This window comes from Megalopta genalis, chromosome 6 (assembly GCF_051020955.1).
Source record: "Megalopta genalis isolate 19385.01 chromosome 6, iyMegGena1_principal, whole genome shotgun sequence".
NCBI lineage: Eukaryota > Metazoa > Arthropoda > Insecta > Hymenoptera > Halictidae > Megalopta > Megalopta genalis.
This window is the reverse complement of record NC_135018.1, coordinates 10,797,739-10,812,277: the sequence shown is the minus strand read 5'-3', so window position 1 is coordinate 10,812,277 and position 14,539 is coordinate 10,797,739. Positions and strand designations below refer to the sequence as shown.

The 14,539-nt window shown below is 37.7% G+C and overlaps 1 protein-coding gene across 1 annotated transcript in view; it reads right to left on the bottom strand.

Moving 5' to 3' along the window:
• Window positions 1-1,070: 1,070 nt before the first annotated feature.
• dally (division abnormally delayed protein) overlaps window positions 1,071-14,539 on the bottom strand; it is a 219,796-nt gene continuing 206,327 nt past the window's right edge. Inside the window, exon 8 of the mRNA XM_033482407.2 lies at window positions 1,071-14,432. Within this exon, the coding sequence (XP_033338298.1) occupies window positions 14,326-14,432 (107 nt within the window). The 3' untranslated portion in view covers window positions 1,071-14,325. The remainder of the gene's footprint in view (window positions 14,433-14,539) is intronic.

The window sequence follows — 14,539 nt, the reverse complement described above, 5'->3', positions numbered from 1 at the left end:
CAAAATTCAAGTGGGTTAACTTTGTGTGCATAATAAAACCTAAAATATATTACATTTTAATATTAAAAGAGCAAAAGTTAAGCCATTATCGTGGAACATTATTTGCATACTTTATTGAAAATTAAATAGTAATTTAAGAGTAAACAATTTTCTTGCTTTTTTGTGAGAATTGTATAAAACAAATAAGTAAGTTGTAAAATGTAAGTTGGCTTGGAATAATATTATAATACTATTAATACGCTGATTAGAGGAAACAACAATAGAAATTATATTTCTGCATTAATATTTCATTTATTTAAGGACACCTAATTTGGTATATTTTCTTCATCAACAACAAAATAACTTTCTTGGTCCTACAATAACGGATAAGAAAGTTCGATCAAACACTTCTTGCCAAGGATACACTGGTTTTTTGTACAGTCGACATTGGCCTCCTTATGTTTTCCGTTGCATTGTGACAGCTTTCTTTCTCCTATAGAAGTTTCTTGTCAATAATTTACAGACTGCGATATAATATCTCCAAAAAGTACTCGATATAAAAAGCCGAGAACTTAGAACAAAATATTTTCGCTTAAGTCAACGTTTTAAACTGACTTTTCCAGAATACATGGTATTATTTTCAGTGTGAAATAATTACAATTTTGTGTGGGCAAGAGTATTTCATTATAAAAAAAGTAAGAATAATGAACTTAATCACGAAGTGCTGGAAATATGAAAAATGACATTAGGAAATTTAATTGAAAAAATTGTATTGGCTGCAGAATGTTTACAAGAACCAATGAAAATCATGTTCATATACATGCTTCCAAATGAAATAACTTTTCATTTGTGACCGATGATTTTCAATAAACGTGTTTCTCAAGTAAAACACCGGTGCTTATAACGATGATGAACAGAAAACTTCTTTCTGTCAGTAAGTTTATTATAATCAATTGTAACTTTCTTCAGTATAATATGCTAATGTAATAAATAAAGTTAAAATAAATGTTAATCAGACGCAGTATGTTACATGCACACCTCGAGTACATTTCAAATACAACATTGACTCCAGACAATACACGCACAGATAATCCAGTTTTAACACTTTTTTTATTTACGTCCATTTATATATTTACAAACTCGAAAACACCGATCTGAAATTCTCGAATATGGAATAGAATACTTTCGAACTCGTTTTAGGAGATTCGTTGCAACGATCGTTGGGAATAAAGCCAACTTTTCGAGTCAACTTTATCGTTGCTTTTTCAAATTTCAATTAGTATCACGTGGACTTACATAGTGTAATCGAGAAATCAGAGGAAAATCCAACATTGTGCGGTCGCAAAACATCTCGGTTGCATTACGGTTTAATATAACACCACTTCTCATTCGAGTTGTACCTTTATGCCCTGAATTATATGTCACTTCGCTATCTCTGTTTCATGTAATATTTATTACAACGGAATATTTTTCAGACGAGATGTAATCAAATTAATTGCAAACGTCTTTTACAATAGTTAAGTGTAAATGTGGAGTTCAAATGTAGCTGAATCAAATTTATAATAACTGTATTTGGCTTATAGCAGCATTTTAAATGAAAATAGTACACTTCAAAATATCTTCAGGACATAAAGGGTTAACGTACGGTCACATTAGCGTTTTTATAACAGACGTTATGTTTGATAATGTTGCAACGGATACGTCGGATTGCAAACGTTGCAACGTTCCTACTTACATCTATCGATGTAGTTATTCTTATATTTTACATATTTGGCTGGGTGTGGCTATACGAACGTTGAATTCGGTCCATTTTTCATGAATCTTTATTTTCTTTCGATAAAGCATATGTAATTAATAACAAACTGACAGTAAACAAAATGAATTTCCGTTTATCGATCTATATAATTAATCTTCAAACGTCTATCGATTTTTTCGTATTCTTATATGAAAAACGTAATCGTCTGTTCAATAATTTACTTTCTAAGATGAAGATATAATTTCAGCAACTCAACGTTGACTGTAAAATACAAACAACGTCATAGATTTAGGCAACTTCTTTATAGTACAACATTTCTATATAAACAACGTTATCTTTTCAACATAGAGAAAAGCATAAAAATAGAGTTCAACTTTGTAACAATATAAGATACGTTAAGATCTCTTAACATGAAATAAGTAGCAGATTTCTTGGTAAAAGTGTCAATTAAGTTGAAAAATATTTGCAGAATGAAATGCTTATTATACAAATTGTATGTTATGCGAACATATGTATACTCGATAATAAAAGAAAAATTTTAACGCATATTAATTAACATTATTGCATATGTTCACGCATAACAATACATCATATATTTAATAAACATATCATTTATTACAATTACGAAATCAAGGAGACGTGAACAGTATTTTATTAGTGTTTGAAATTCAACTGTATCATCTGCGTTAGTTCAGTTTCCCATAACACAAGTTGACATGGCACAACTTCTAGAAATAACTCCGCGTAATAACGAAGTTACCTGTACAAAAAGATCGCTATTTCGCCACGATCAATCTTCATCATGCAGACATCTATTATTTATTCATTTGTGAGAGAAATAAGGGATGACAAAACCAACGTTCGCTCAACACCAGCCACAAGCTTCATTAAAACGATCTTCACGGTGACGACGCCCGTTACTTCAATGTTTGCGCGACCGTAATTTGACAAGTGATATTTATCAGACGTTAAATTAGTTTTGAAACATCAATCTTTGGCAGTTATAATACTCGATAACGGTCTATAAGATCCATGGAGGAAGGTATAAGAGCCGTTTACGTGAAAATATTAGATCACTCAAGAAAATAGCGTAGAAGAGGTCCCAAACAGCTCTGAAAATGAATATAAATAACTTTCATTTCTGTATCCCAATTGAATTGAAAAATCAATTTAAATATTAACTTTAAAGTATAAATGTACTATAAAGTACTATGATATATACTATTATAAATACATTTATAAAGTGTACATTTATTGGATTCGAAATTGTGTTCCATTTTCTATACACGCGCAGAAATTTCTACGACGACACAACGGAATGGCGTAAATGTTTTTTGGAAAATCAAATAAAGACATGTTTAAAAATTATTCGACAACATTTCGACTTGCTCCATCGTGGTCATGTGTAATGAACGTACGAACTGTTTTATTCCATGTATGTTGCAAACGTTCTGAATTAACGAATTTATAATGTTCAATTATTTTATTAAAGAGAAATCATTTTATAAAAGAAAGTTACCAATATTCATGTGTAAAACCGTATGTAAGAAAAATTGAATGCACCCAGGATGGTTCTGAACCATACTCGTTACATTTCTTAGGACAATTTAGTCTTACAATTTCCAATCGTTGTTTCAAAACTAATTTCACGTCCGGCGATGTTTTTTGCAAAGAGCGGAAGCCGAAACAAATTTGGGCGCGATTCTGCTAGAAAAGAGGCCGTTAAGATGCCAGGATAGGACATTATGTGATTACAAAGCGAGTTTCAAGTTCCATTCTAAAACAATTGGCACGAATCAGCGAACTAACAGTGTTGATCGTTCGTCTTCAGGTTCGCGTTACATCGCAGACGTGGCTAGGCTAAACTTGTGTCATTTCTGGCAGTTATTTACGGGTAACATCAGCGTGACGATTAGACTGCGGATCTATGTGCATCATAAAAAAATGATCCGCATCGAAAGAATAGTCTAAGAAAAACTAAAACTCGTCATTCTGAAATTCTTCAAATCTTTCGGCTGTTTCAAATCGCGGGAACCCTCATAAATGCGTAAAATCCGCAGTCTAGTATATTACGGTTACCTTTTCGGCAATGTTACTTTCTTTAGTGTTTTACAGTTATGTTTCCTTTCTTTAGACGACGTAAATATATAACGTCGCCTATATATATATTTTTTTATGTAGGTGTGTGTGTTTTCTGTGTATAATATATAAATACAGCACGCGTTCATTATATACAGGCTCCATCAGCGCATTCTGTTTCGTTTTCATTCGCACTCTTACTTGTTCATATACATTGTCTTCTTTTTCCTCCCTTCAGTTTCCTCTTCATCGCGTTCAACACGATGCTCGGGAGAAAGTCCAGACTGCACGCTTGTCTCGCGGTTTATTTGTCTACGCGAATAAAGCTTGCGGGAGGAACTGTCGAGCTTCTGCCGATTCCGTCGAAGGCAAGCTCTCTCTCTCTCTCTCTCTCTTTTTCTCTTCTCGATTGCACCGCGTTTGCGAAACTTCCGCGATAATGCAGATAATATGCGATGAAAACAATTCATCGAGTTACTTTCTTAACCCCTTGCATTACAACAACGAATTGGTCTCGTGGTGAAGACTTCGTACATATTTTAATAAATATAAATTTTCTTCATTTTTCTTCTAAATCGAAACAAAATACGAGTCTTCCGTTGATGAAGACATACAAGAAAGAAAAACTGTCTCGTTCTATATCAGAGAAATTATTAAGAACAAAGAAGTGCTACTGAACTTAGCCGGGAATGAAATTTTAATGCAATAACTAAATCGGGTTGAACAAATATGGCTCTGTAAACCACTTTTTTAAAAGCACGATTGTTTTTACGCACAGTAAATTTAGCAAGACTTGTTTCCTTATTTTTCCGAGTTCTCTTTCGTCACGAATATATGCAATGGCTTTCGTATCGTATATGGGCATTACTCACGATGTATCATTCTACCAAATTGAAGCCTCTGCTTAAAATTTATTGTAAGAATTATGCTATAGCAACGTTAATGGAAACGAGGATAAATCGTTTTATATTAAAATTTTAACGTGCAAAAATGAATAACGTCAATGAATAGAGTATACAGGACTGGAAATAAAACAGAAAAAATAGAATATTCCGATTACAATTAATCAAAGTTCGTTAATTGATTTTCTAATATACAGAGTGTCAGGTTTAATGCATTGATACAATACCTTTTATAGAATTACCACGATATGACATAAATGTGTTACGATACCGAGAGTTTGTTATGACTTGTTATGTTTGTTGCTACGCTTCAAGAATCGTTAGAGCATTAAGTCACGAGATTTACAAAATAGAGATACAGAGAGAAATAAGGTGTTATACTTCGTTGTACTATGGATCGATATAAATCATTCAATTAGAATGTATTTTTTACAGTTACTAAAATTTTTCCGTTTTTTGCACTTGCTATTTAATTAATTCCGTATTTTCTAAATAACTCAACTGGTTTAAAGTATTAATAAATAATAATTGTCAAACAGAAGTAACAAATTGCAAATAACTAAGAACATATTAATCTGGTTAATGATATAGATTCATCGGTATTGCGATAAATCTTATAGAAAAGGACAAGAGAAATTGAATACAGTAGAGATTCTCTTACATGGAGGTTTATTTTTGTGATATACTTTGATACCAAAACATTCTATTATCAACAAATTTCATTCAAGTTCTCTATTGGGTGATAATGTATCTAAATAAATAAAATGATTAGATAATAGAACATTTGTATATCAGAATATCGTAAAAATAAGTGTTCGAATAAGAGGGTCTCTCTACTGTGCTTCATTAGCTGAACTGTATATGTAATGAACAAGTAATTAAATACATCGGCAAGAGTTGTAATTGAAACGTGAAGAACTGCTCGTTTCATCACAGTGTTATTTAACGTCGCGACTCGACTAGTTATTAAGATCCGTTATTAAAACACAAAAGGTTAAACAGTAACAACTCGAATCAATTGACCGTTTGTTCGTTAAAACGAGGATGTAACCACTTCCCAGCTGTTGACTGGAATATTTTTCAAACAGATGCCTGTGGCAAGTATTTGTTTCTATTCATTGAACCCCGTCACGAGCAAGTTGTTTCTCATTATGATTTAGAAATAAATAAATATGCAGGCGTAATTGCACGTACCTCGTCTTATGCGAATACTTGCTCGTGAACCAAGCTTTATTATTACTTTTACTATGATCACATACATGTAACCATTGCTAAAGTAAATCGTTTGTAAAAGTCTACCGAACCTGTGCTCGTTAATTTTTACAGTGCAGTCTGTATTATTATACGCATAGTTCCTAGTAATTAAAATTAATAGACGAATAATCAAAGACAAACGATAAAATCATAATACATATAAGGTTTCCTTATAAATCATGTTTGTACAGAACGCCTTCTATAGACTTCACTTTTAGACTGTGAATTTTGTAAAAATACATAGGAACACAAACTTTAATTTTCCTAAACATTTTACAAGTACATGCTGAGTTTGTAACATAAATCAAAAATTAATTTTAGTTCATTGAAAATAAACATCTGAATGATACTGTCATTGAATTTAAATAATCGAGCAACCGCTCGTCCGTTATAAACTTCTCGACTCTTAAACGATACTTTTCGAAGATAATGATTAACAGTAGGATGACTTGGACCCGCTATAAGCTATATCATCTAGCATTTACAAAAAAATCGTGCGATTCGAAAACGATTAAAATTCTTCTAAAACTGTTTTATAAGAGATGAGAAATAAGAAAATTGTTTGTTGTCAAGTCCGATGTTGCAAAGATTTTTAATCCTTCAATATACAGTTTTCGTTGCATTTCAAGTTGCATTCCGAGTCCATCAACAATGCAAACAAACAGCCATTGACAAACGATGATTTATACAACTTAGGCCAGAGTCAGACGAGTGTCGAAAAAAACGAATGTCGATCATCTTCCCTTGTTTTTCTAATTAAAAACAAGGACGAATTTTCGTAGTTCTCCATTAGTAAAAGAAGAAGAGACAACCACTGTTCGTCGATCTCGATGCTCGTGTAAACTCTGCCCTTACGCAGCAGCAGCCTATCACGATCGGACGCACGATTTATTTTCTTCCCTCCTGTAAACCGTGAACGCTGCTGCAAACGATCAAATATTTGTGAGCGACAGCGTGCACGCGTTTTAAAGCGCGCATGCAGCATGCATCCGGCGTTGCGCCGTGATTACGGTAATACGAGAAACATTGAATTAGGCCTGAAATTTGTACGATTTATGCGCGGTTTCCTTGTTCCTCGACGAGGATGCGCCGCGGCGCCGCTCAGCAGCGACCTCGGCGTCGTGGCTGCTAATTGACGGACGACTAATTGAGAAGCAAGTAGTAAGGATTCCGTAAAGTTTTCGTTCCGTTACGTTTATGCCCGGTACATTGTGTGCCGAGCTGCGCAGCTGTCGGCCGTGGAAGCTTACCACGGCCCATAATGTGTAACGCTTTAATTAAATTCGCCATCGACGCTATTCAACGCTGAACGAGCCAATTGAAGCGGGCACAATAAGCCCATTCAATGTCGTATCGTTTCTTTAATTCCTCGTTCAGCTATTATTCCGAAAATTCATCTCGTCGACAATACTCGTCCGCGGTGTGCAGCATCGGATAGATCGAACGATCGAAGACGAGAATCGCACTACGCGCGATCGCGTCTCGTTCGTTGCGCGCAGTCTTCTTCGGAACATGAACACAAAATATTCGTTTCTTTTAAATATATCACTTTTATTTAATCGTCACTTTTATTGAACGTAGCACCACAAAACTTGTATAACAAAGAGCAGTATAAATAAAATGATCGGTCGCTAGTGCCGTTAACGATGTCTCGATAAGGAAACGGAGTTAGCCGCGAATCCGAGATGAATCTCTTGATCTCTTGATCGCACAATCTTTTCTTACGCGCGCGTGTGTGTGTGTTTTTTTACCGTGTTCAACAGCATCTCTGTGTAAATGATAACGGGAGGCGTGCATCGTTTAAAGGGGCATAAATGAATGTCTCCGCGATCAAAGAGGTCACGGAACCCTGCTCGATGTCGAGGACAACAAACTATGCTTTAAAGGACGACCTACGCGTGAGCGCCGTTTCAATGCTTGCTGCCTAAATTCCAGACCGACAAAGAGAGATCTCGTGGAGAGGAATTACAACACTAAGTTCTGACAATTGTGCCTAAGTCGTGTTAAATTGGTCTTCTCTCGGCGGCGGGCCGATTACCGGCTGCATAATTCATCGGATCTTAAAAAAACGTTCCCGTCGATTCATCACGCTATGCCCCGGCTTCGTACATACGTTTCGACATCGCCGGGATGAACGCTTTCGCTCGCGTTCCTCGAATAATCAGCTTGTTATTCTCGCGGCTGCGCGCAGCGTGATATTTCGACAACCTAGGTGGATTTCATTTCAAAAGTGAAGGTGTTTAGAAAATTTCCGAGATACACCCTAATTTGAAAGCAATACCTCGGCGACTCTGAATAAGTATTATTTTTCATATTAAACTGTGTTCAGATGATTGTTATTACAATAACAATTACAATGTTATTACAATAATGTTATTACAATAGCAATCATCTGAATACAGTTTAATATTAAAAATAATACTTATTCAGAGTCGCTGAGTCTTATTATTATTAGTCGCAGAGTCTTATTATCGTATTATTCCACTTTTTCAGGCATGTTTCTAATATTTCTTATTTAAAAATTCTCTACATCGAATATATGACAGTTTGCAAAATATAATCATACAAAATCGAAGAACTTATATCCCATTATTCTGAAGACTAAAGCTTCGATATATGGACAGATGTGGCCTTCGCTCTTTACTGACCACATAAAACGAAGTCTTAGTTACTAGAAAATTGAAAGAAAGCGCTATTATTTTTTATGCCATCTTATACCGCGGTTACTAATGCGCGTTCACTGTACACATTCATCTGTCGTTGATCCGGACAGTTTTTTCATGTTCGTGTTTACAAACGTAGCTGCATCTGACGACAACAACGGGCGTTCAGTTCGCCCGAGAAATAAATAAAAGATAAAATGAAAAATATTTGTTAAACATTGGAAACGATTAGAAATCAACGATTTAAGTAATATTATAATCAAACGCATAATGTGAGAGAACGAAAGAAATAGTCATCGAAGATTAAGTCCCCCTACCGAAATATCGAAATATCACACTGTACAGCGTAAGCTGACGCTTTCGCGAAACTCGCGAAAGAACTCCAATGTTCCAAAGATTCAGGCGATTTGCGTTTTTGCCATTCGTTGGCCCTGCAGAGTGAAAATACTTCTCAAAAGGCAGTGAACATGGAGGAATCTCGTTGGAACGAAGATTCCATGGTGCTGAATATTTTTTTTTTTTTAAAGAGGCACTACGTTTTCTTTGTAACTGTTCAGAGTTGTTTTTACCCTGGAAAAGTTAGGCAGTGTCCTACAGACTCGCAAACTTTCAACAAAATTCGGAGGTCGAATTACAGTGGAACGCCGTTCATCCGGATTATCAAACATAATCGACTACCTGAGAAGTATGAATAATATGCGAGCAAAATTTTCACGTCAAGAAATTCATGTTTTAGTCACAACGAAGCGACAACGATGCTCGAAAATGTATTATACAACTTGATACAGCTTCGACTAAACTCGTGACGACAAAGCATCTACGAGAAAAAAAAACGCTCACAGACATTTTTACAGTAACAAAATATTTTTACATGTAAATATTACTATAAAAGTATCTACGTATATATAAACGTGCAATAAAGAAATCAAATGAAACGTATATATAAACTGTGTTATTTACGTCGTCAACGAACTTCTTCGATTATCCGGATTCGGTACTGTTTGAACAAGATAAACGGGGCACCACTGCATCATTTTTTCCGCAGTAATACAAGATGGGAAAGTTTGATAAAGACTACCGTACGTGGAACAGAAAGAAACTGGAACTGGCGACGATCGTTTCGCGGAAGTTTCGTTTAGTAACGCCGTTAATTTAAATGTTCGCACGGGTCGATGGACTAGCTTCTTCCGCGTATCTCCTATCGTTTACAATTAACCTTACGAATGGACTACATGTGCTCATCGATAGAAAACTAAGCTTATTCAACGTAGGCCTCGTCGTTGCAAAGCTCGCTGTTACTTTACATTCGTATAGTCTGGACTTCCTCCAAGATTTCAATTGGTCAACATCCACGAGCTTCGGGAGAAATTAGATTCTGGCCCGAGTGCTCGAGCGAGAGGCTACAGCACGCGTTCCCATAAGTGATCTTCCAGTAGAAAGAATGTCAAAGGAGGAACAGAAGGTCGCACCCTCACACAATTCTTATCCTTTCTTCTTTTTCTCTTCGTATTAGTCTTTTTTTTTGTTCGTTTTATTAGCATGAATGCCCTGTACACTCGTATTTATAGATGGCTCGCTTTGTTTCTCTCTCACCCTTTCTCTCTCTCCCTCTCGCTCCTTCTGTCGGGCGTGAAGATGACACGACGCTACGGCCGGGAATATTCAAAAAGGCACTAATCCTCAATGATCCGACAAAATCGAATGTGTATACAATCAGTGCGGCCGCCGAGGTGTTACGGAATCGTTCACCGACAGGCTTCTGTTTCGCTGGCTCCCCGTTTACTTTCGTTTTCTTACGCCTAATGGCTCTACAGCCGGAAAGCAAACCGCCAAAGTCCGAGGTCCGTCTTCGGAAAGCTCGGGAACACGTTCAAGACGCGGAGAAAGCGTGTCTCGTTTCGAGTTTCGACCCCGCGAGTCGACGTACGTTCTCGCAGACAACGTTGCACTCGTGTCATTTTGGCACTTCGAGTATCTAAATGTATAATACAAATATAAATAGAGTAGAACGTCGATTATTCGAGCACTAGAATATACTCAACGCGTTCGTTGCCCGGACACGTAAGTTTAGAACTTACTGGAACGCAATGACTTTCTCAAGAGCAATCGCGAACGGTCGTTTCTCGAACAGTTGTTCGTTGTTCGAATCAATTTGATGCATAACTTCCTAGCATTTCTTATCGCTCGAAGATCTGCAATTGTCAGACTATAGATCTTTGTGCATTTTGCATGTAAACGTCTTTGGAGTACAGTAAAATGCACACGATACCGTTGTAAATCGTTTTTCGATCTGTCATAATTAATGCAAGACAAATAAAGTTTCACGTATTTTTAAATGTTTAGGATAAAGGTAACAATGAGAAAAGAACAATGACGCAATTCAAAGGGTTAAATTGACTTCTACCTTAATCGTGACTCGTAGCTACTAGTTGTTCATCAGTTGCGTAATACTTATCAACGTTCTGTAATCACATAAATATAATGACAATTTATTTATGAGTTCAACGAATACAAGTTTAAAAAAAAAATGGTTTATTGAACATGGATGTTAATATGTACACCGTGTAACGTAACGTTATGCCTTCAGAATTACTATTCGCTAAGTGTTATTGCAAATTGAAAAAGAATTTAGGAGAATTAATATTACTCGTGCTGTATTACACATTTAATATGTAATGATTTAATACTTTACAAAATTATAAATCTGTTATACATACAGGATTGGAAAAAATTTTGCACATACGAACAAAAACATCGCAAGAAACATTGTAAAATTGTATATACAGTAATAAAAATAAGACCAATGCAACATTGATATCCTTACATCGCATGGTAGCTTAGAGCTGTCGCGTCTCGAATGAGTGTCACTATCAAATGTTGCTCTCGGAAAGCCATTAAATTTATATAAATAAATTCTAGGACCGGAACCATCCTAGATAATAAATATCAAAATAAATCCTAGAAACGGATTTCAGGGTTTATTTTCTGCTCACTAATCCGAACACTTCGAGCCGGTTTCCATCCGAAAGAGTTGTCCAGGTTGTGTGATACCCTTAAAAAATATTCATCTCCGTTCGCGTCTAATTTTTGTCCTCCCCTCTCCAAGAGTTTGATTGTCCGTAACGCTTCGCCCTGTCATTGTTTCAAATAATCGACATTTTACCGTAAGTCTAACATACACGTAAACGCATCGAATGCAATCAACGTAGAAACAACAGTTTAAATGAATTCGAAAGCATGACGACGTTTCTACATTTCACAAACATCGGCAAAATATTATGGCACTGGATTTGACCGTTAACGATTTAATTTAGATGCTTCACATTCATTTTAATGTCTTCAAACTCCAGATGAAAAACATGAACAGCAATTCCCGCTTGATGGACGCATTTCTCTCCGCTTAACATAGACATTATTATTATTATTATTGTTATTATTATTATTATTATTATTATTACTATTATTATTATCATTATCATTCCCAGGATTTCTTGAAAATGTCCGAAACTTTATTCCCCATTCCCATTCGACGTTTCTCACTCTTGTTTCCGATACGCTCAACAAGCGAGTCAACCGAACAGACTAACAATCGGCAAGCAATCAGAACTCCTACCTCCCTTAACAATACTCGTGATGCAGCACAGTGCGTTCTTTCGACAGACAAAAAATGGAAAAACAAGCTTCCCAACGAAATGAAAAAAAGGAATTGCTAGATCGTCCGATTTTCCGTACACGCTCGAAACTCGTTATCCAACGTTCACCGGGCATAGTTCAGCATCCTTGCCCAACATCGTTCCGCTAGCCGCGACTGAGAACAGTTGCGGTGCCCTCCGTTCGGTTGTGTTGCTTTCCTTCGTGATTCAAAGCCAAGTCATCGAACTAGGAATACGTGTATAATGAACTTTGTCGCGAGAATTAACCGCAGAATTACTTTAATTAGCTCTAGCATCCTTCGTCCGATTTAACCGATCCTCTCTGTTCCGTCCTTCAACGGAATTTTCGGGCTGCATTCCGTCTAACTTTCTCCGCGGGACGAATTACCTTCCCCTTTTACCCCTAAAAAAACATTTATTGACGGGGAATCTTCGGCTCAACGAGACAACTGAACAGTCCTTCAACGAACGACGTGCAACCAATGAAAGGTCACGTTCGTTAGGTTTTCAATGTCGCAGAGCCATAGCCTTCTTCCTTGCAATTTCTAAATTTATGATTTTCGAGCCATCTTCTTTCCGGCAATAAAACCATTTCTGCACTATTGAGTAATGCACTCCCCTTCATCGGCAGCATTTTTTATGACAGGGTCGCGAGCACACGCCGCTTCGGTCGCCCCTTCCGTCGCGTCATTAGCCACTCAATTTCTAGTCTTCTGTGTCCACGAAACAGTATAAAAACTCGAAACCGATTCTTCACCAGGTCGGTAGTCACTCGCCAGTTCATCATCATTTAGTCCCCAGTCGTCGATCAGTTGTCAGTTGCTCGGTTCACTCTTATTCAGCCGCAATCTTATTCATTCTTGTCGAGTGGCACATTCTAAATCAACCAAACAGTTGTCCCTTTTTAATTAAACGGACAACGATATCGATCCACTCCGTCGCGCAGCGTAATCGGCTTTACAACCCGAGAGATAGTTTACATCGCGGAGTGACGATATCGGGTGCGAATCCGACGCATCCAAACCGCGAAACATCATACTGCTCCCGCCGCGTGCAGATCTTCACGGTACTCGCCACTACTCGCGCGTTCTCGCGTCCTGAAGTAGGGAGGGAGAATTTGTCTACCGGCATTACTTTCAACGTTAGTACTCTATCGCCTTCGCCTGTCCGCGCGGAAGCAACTCGACGAAGTTCAACAGCTTAATTTTTCTCTAGAACAGTCTTGCCTTTCTAAATAGAAATTTCCTTAGTCCTCGTACACGAATAACAAAAATGTACAACCGATGAAGACCCGTTCTCCGCCGCTCTGGTAACGGAGACAATGCTTGGGCCAAACGGAGGCTGGCTGGCTCCGTTTGGCAGACCATCAAACGCTGGACCATGTTCTTGCCAAGACACCACGCACCGTCAGCAGACACTCGGTATACGCTCCAGCAGCAGCTTCTTTCTTTTCTCTCTCTCTCTCTCTCTCTCTCTTTCTCTCTCTCTTTCTCTCTCACTCCCTTGCCTGTGCCGTTCTTCTATACTATAGATATACTGTGCTATATTATACCATACTATAAAATCTATAGATCGGGACCTGCGGATGATTCCGTGACACGGAACGATCTCGCGGAATAATCACTTCGGCCTCGGACTCGTTGCATTCGGCGATCATCGACGAACTGAGAACACAAAGGACTCGGTGGTGGCTGCGACTCAGCTTCTTCTCCGAATTTCTCCGAACCTCTCTTCTCTGACACCTCTCTGCCGCTGGCCACGTGCGAATGTCTTGTTCGAACCGCGAACTACGAAACAGATTGCCCGCCGTTTCACGGTAGTTACGCGGCAACATTGTCCTCCTCGCAGCTGTTCGGGCCAGACAGCGCGATAAATACCTACGAAGCGGATCCTCATGGCGCGGAATCGGCGGATCGTTTCCCCGTATCAACTGGAAAACCGGACTGTCCGTTGATGCGGGTCTCAAGGTCGTGTTTGTCTAGGTCGTGAGCCGTCGAATTGCTGGTTACCCTTCTTGTTCCTTCTGGCTCCGATGAGATTTAAGCGATCACATGCACGCAAATGATCACCAGGATGGCGGACGACAAGAGGATACTTGATGAACCAGCCGTGGTCGTCATGTCATGATTCATCTTCATCACTGGATCTGGAACAACGGGCCATTTTGTTCAATTAATCGAACGGTTTGTATCGTAGTTTCGTCGGCCGGATTAATTAACTGTGGCGTTGTTCGATCGCGACGGATACTATCAA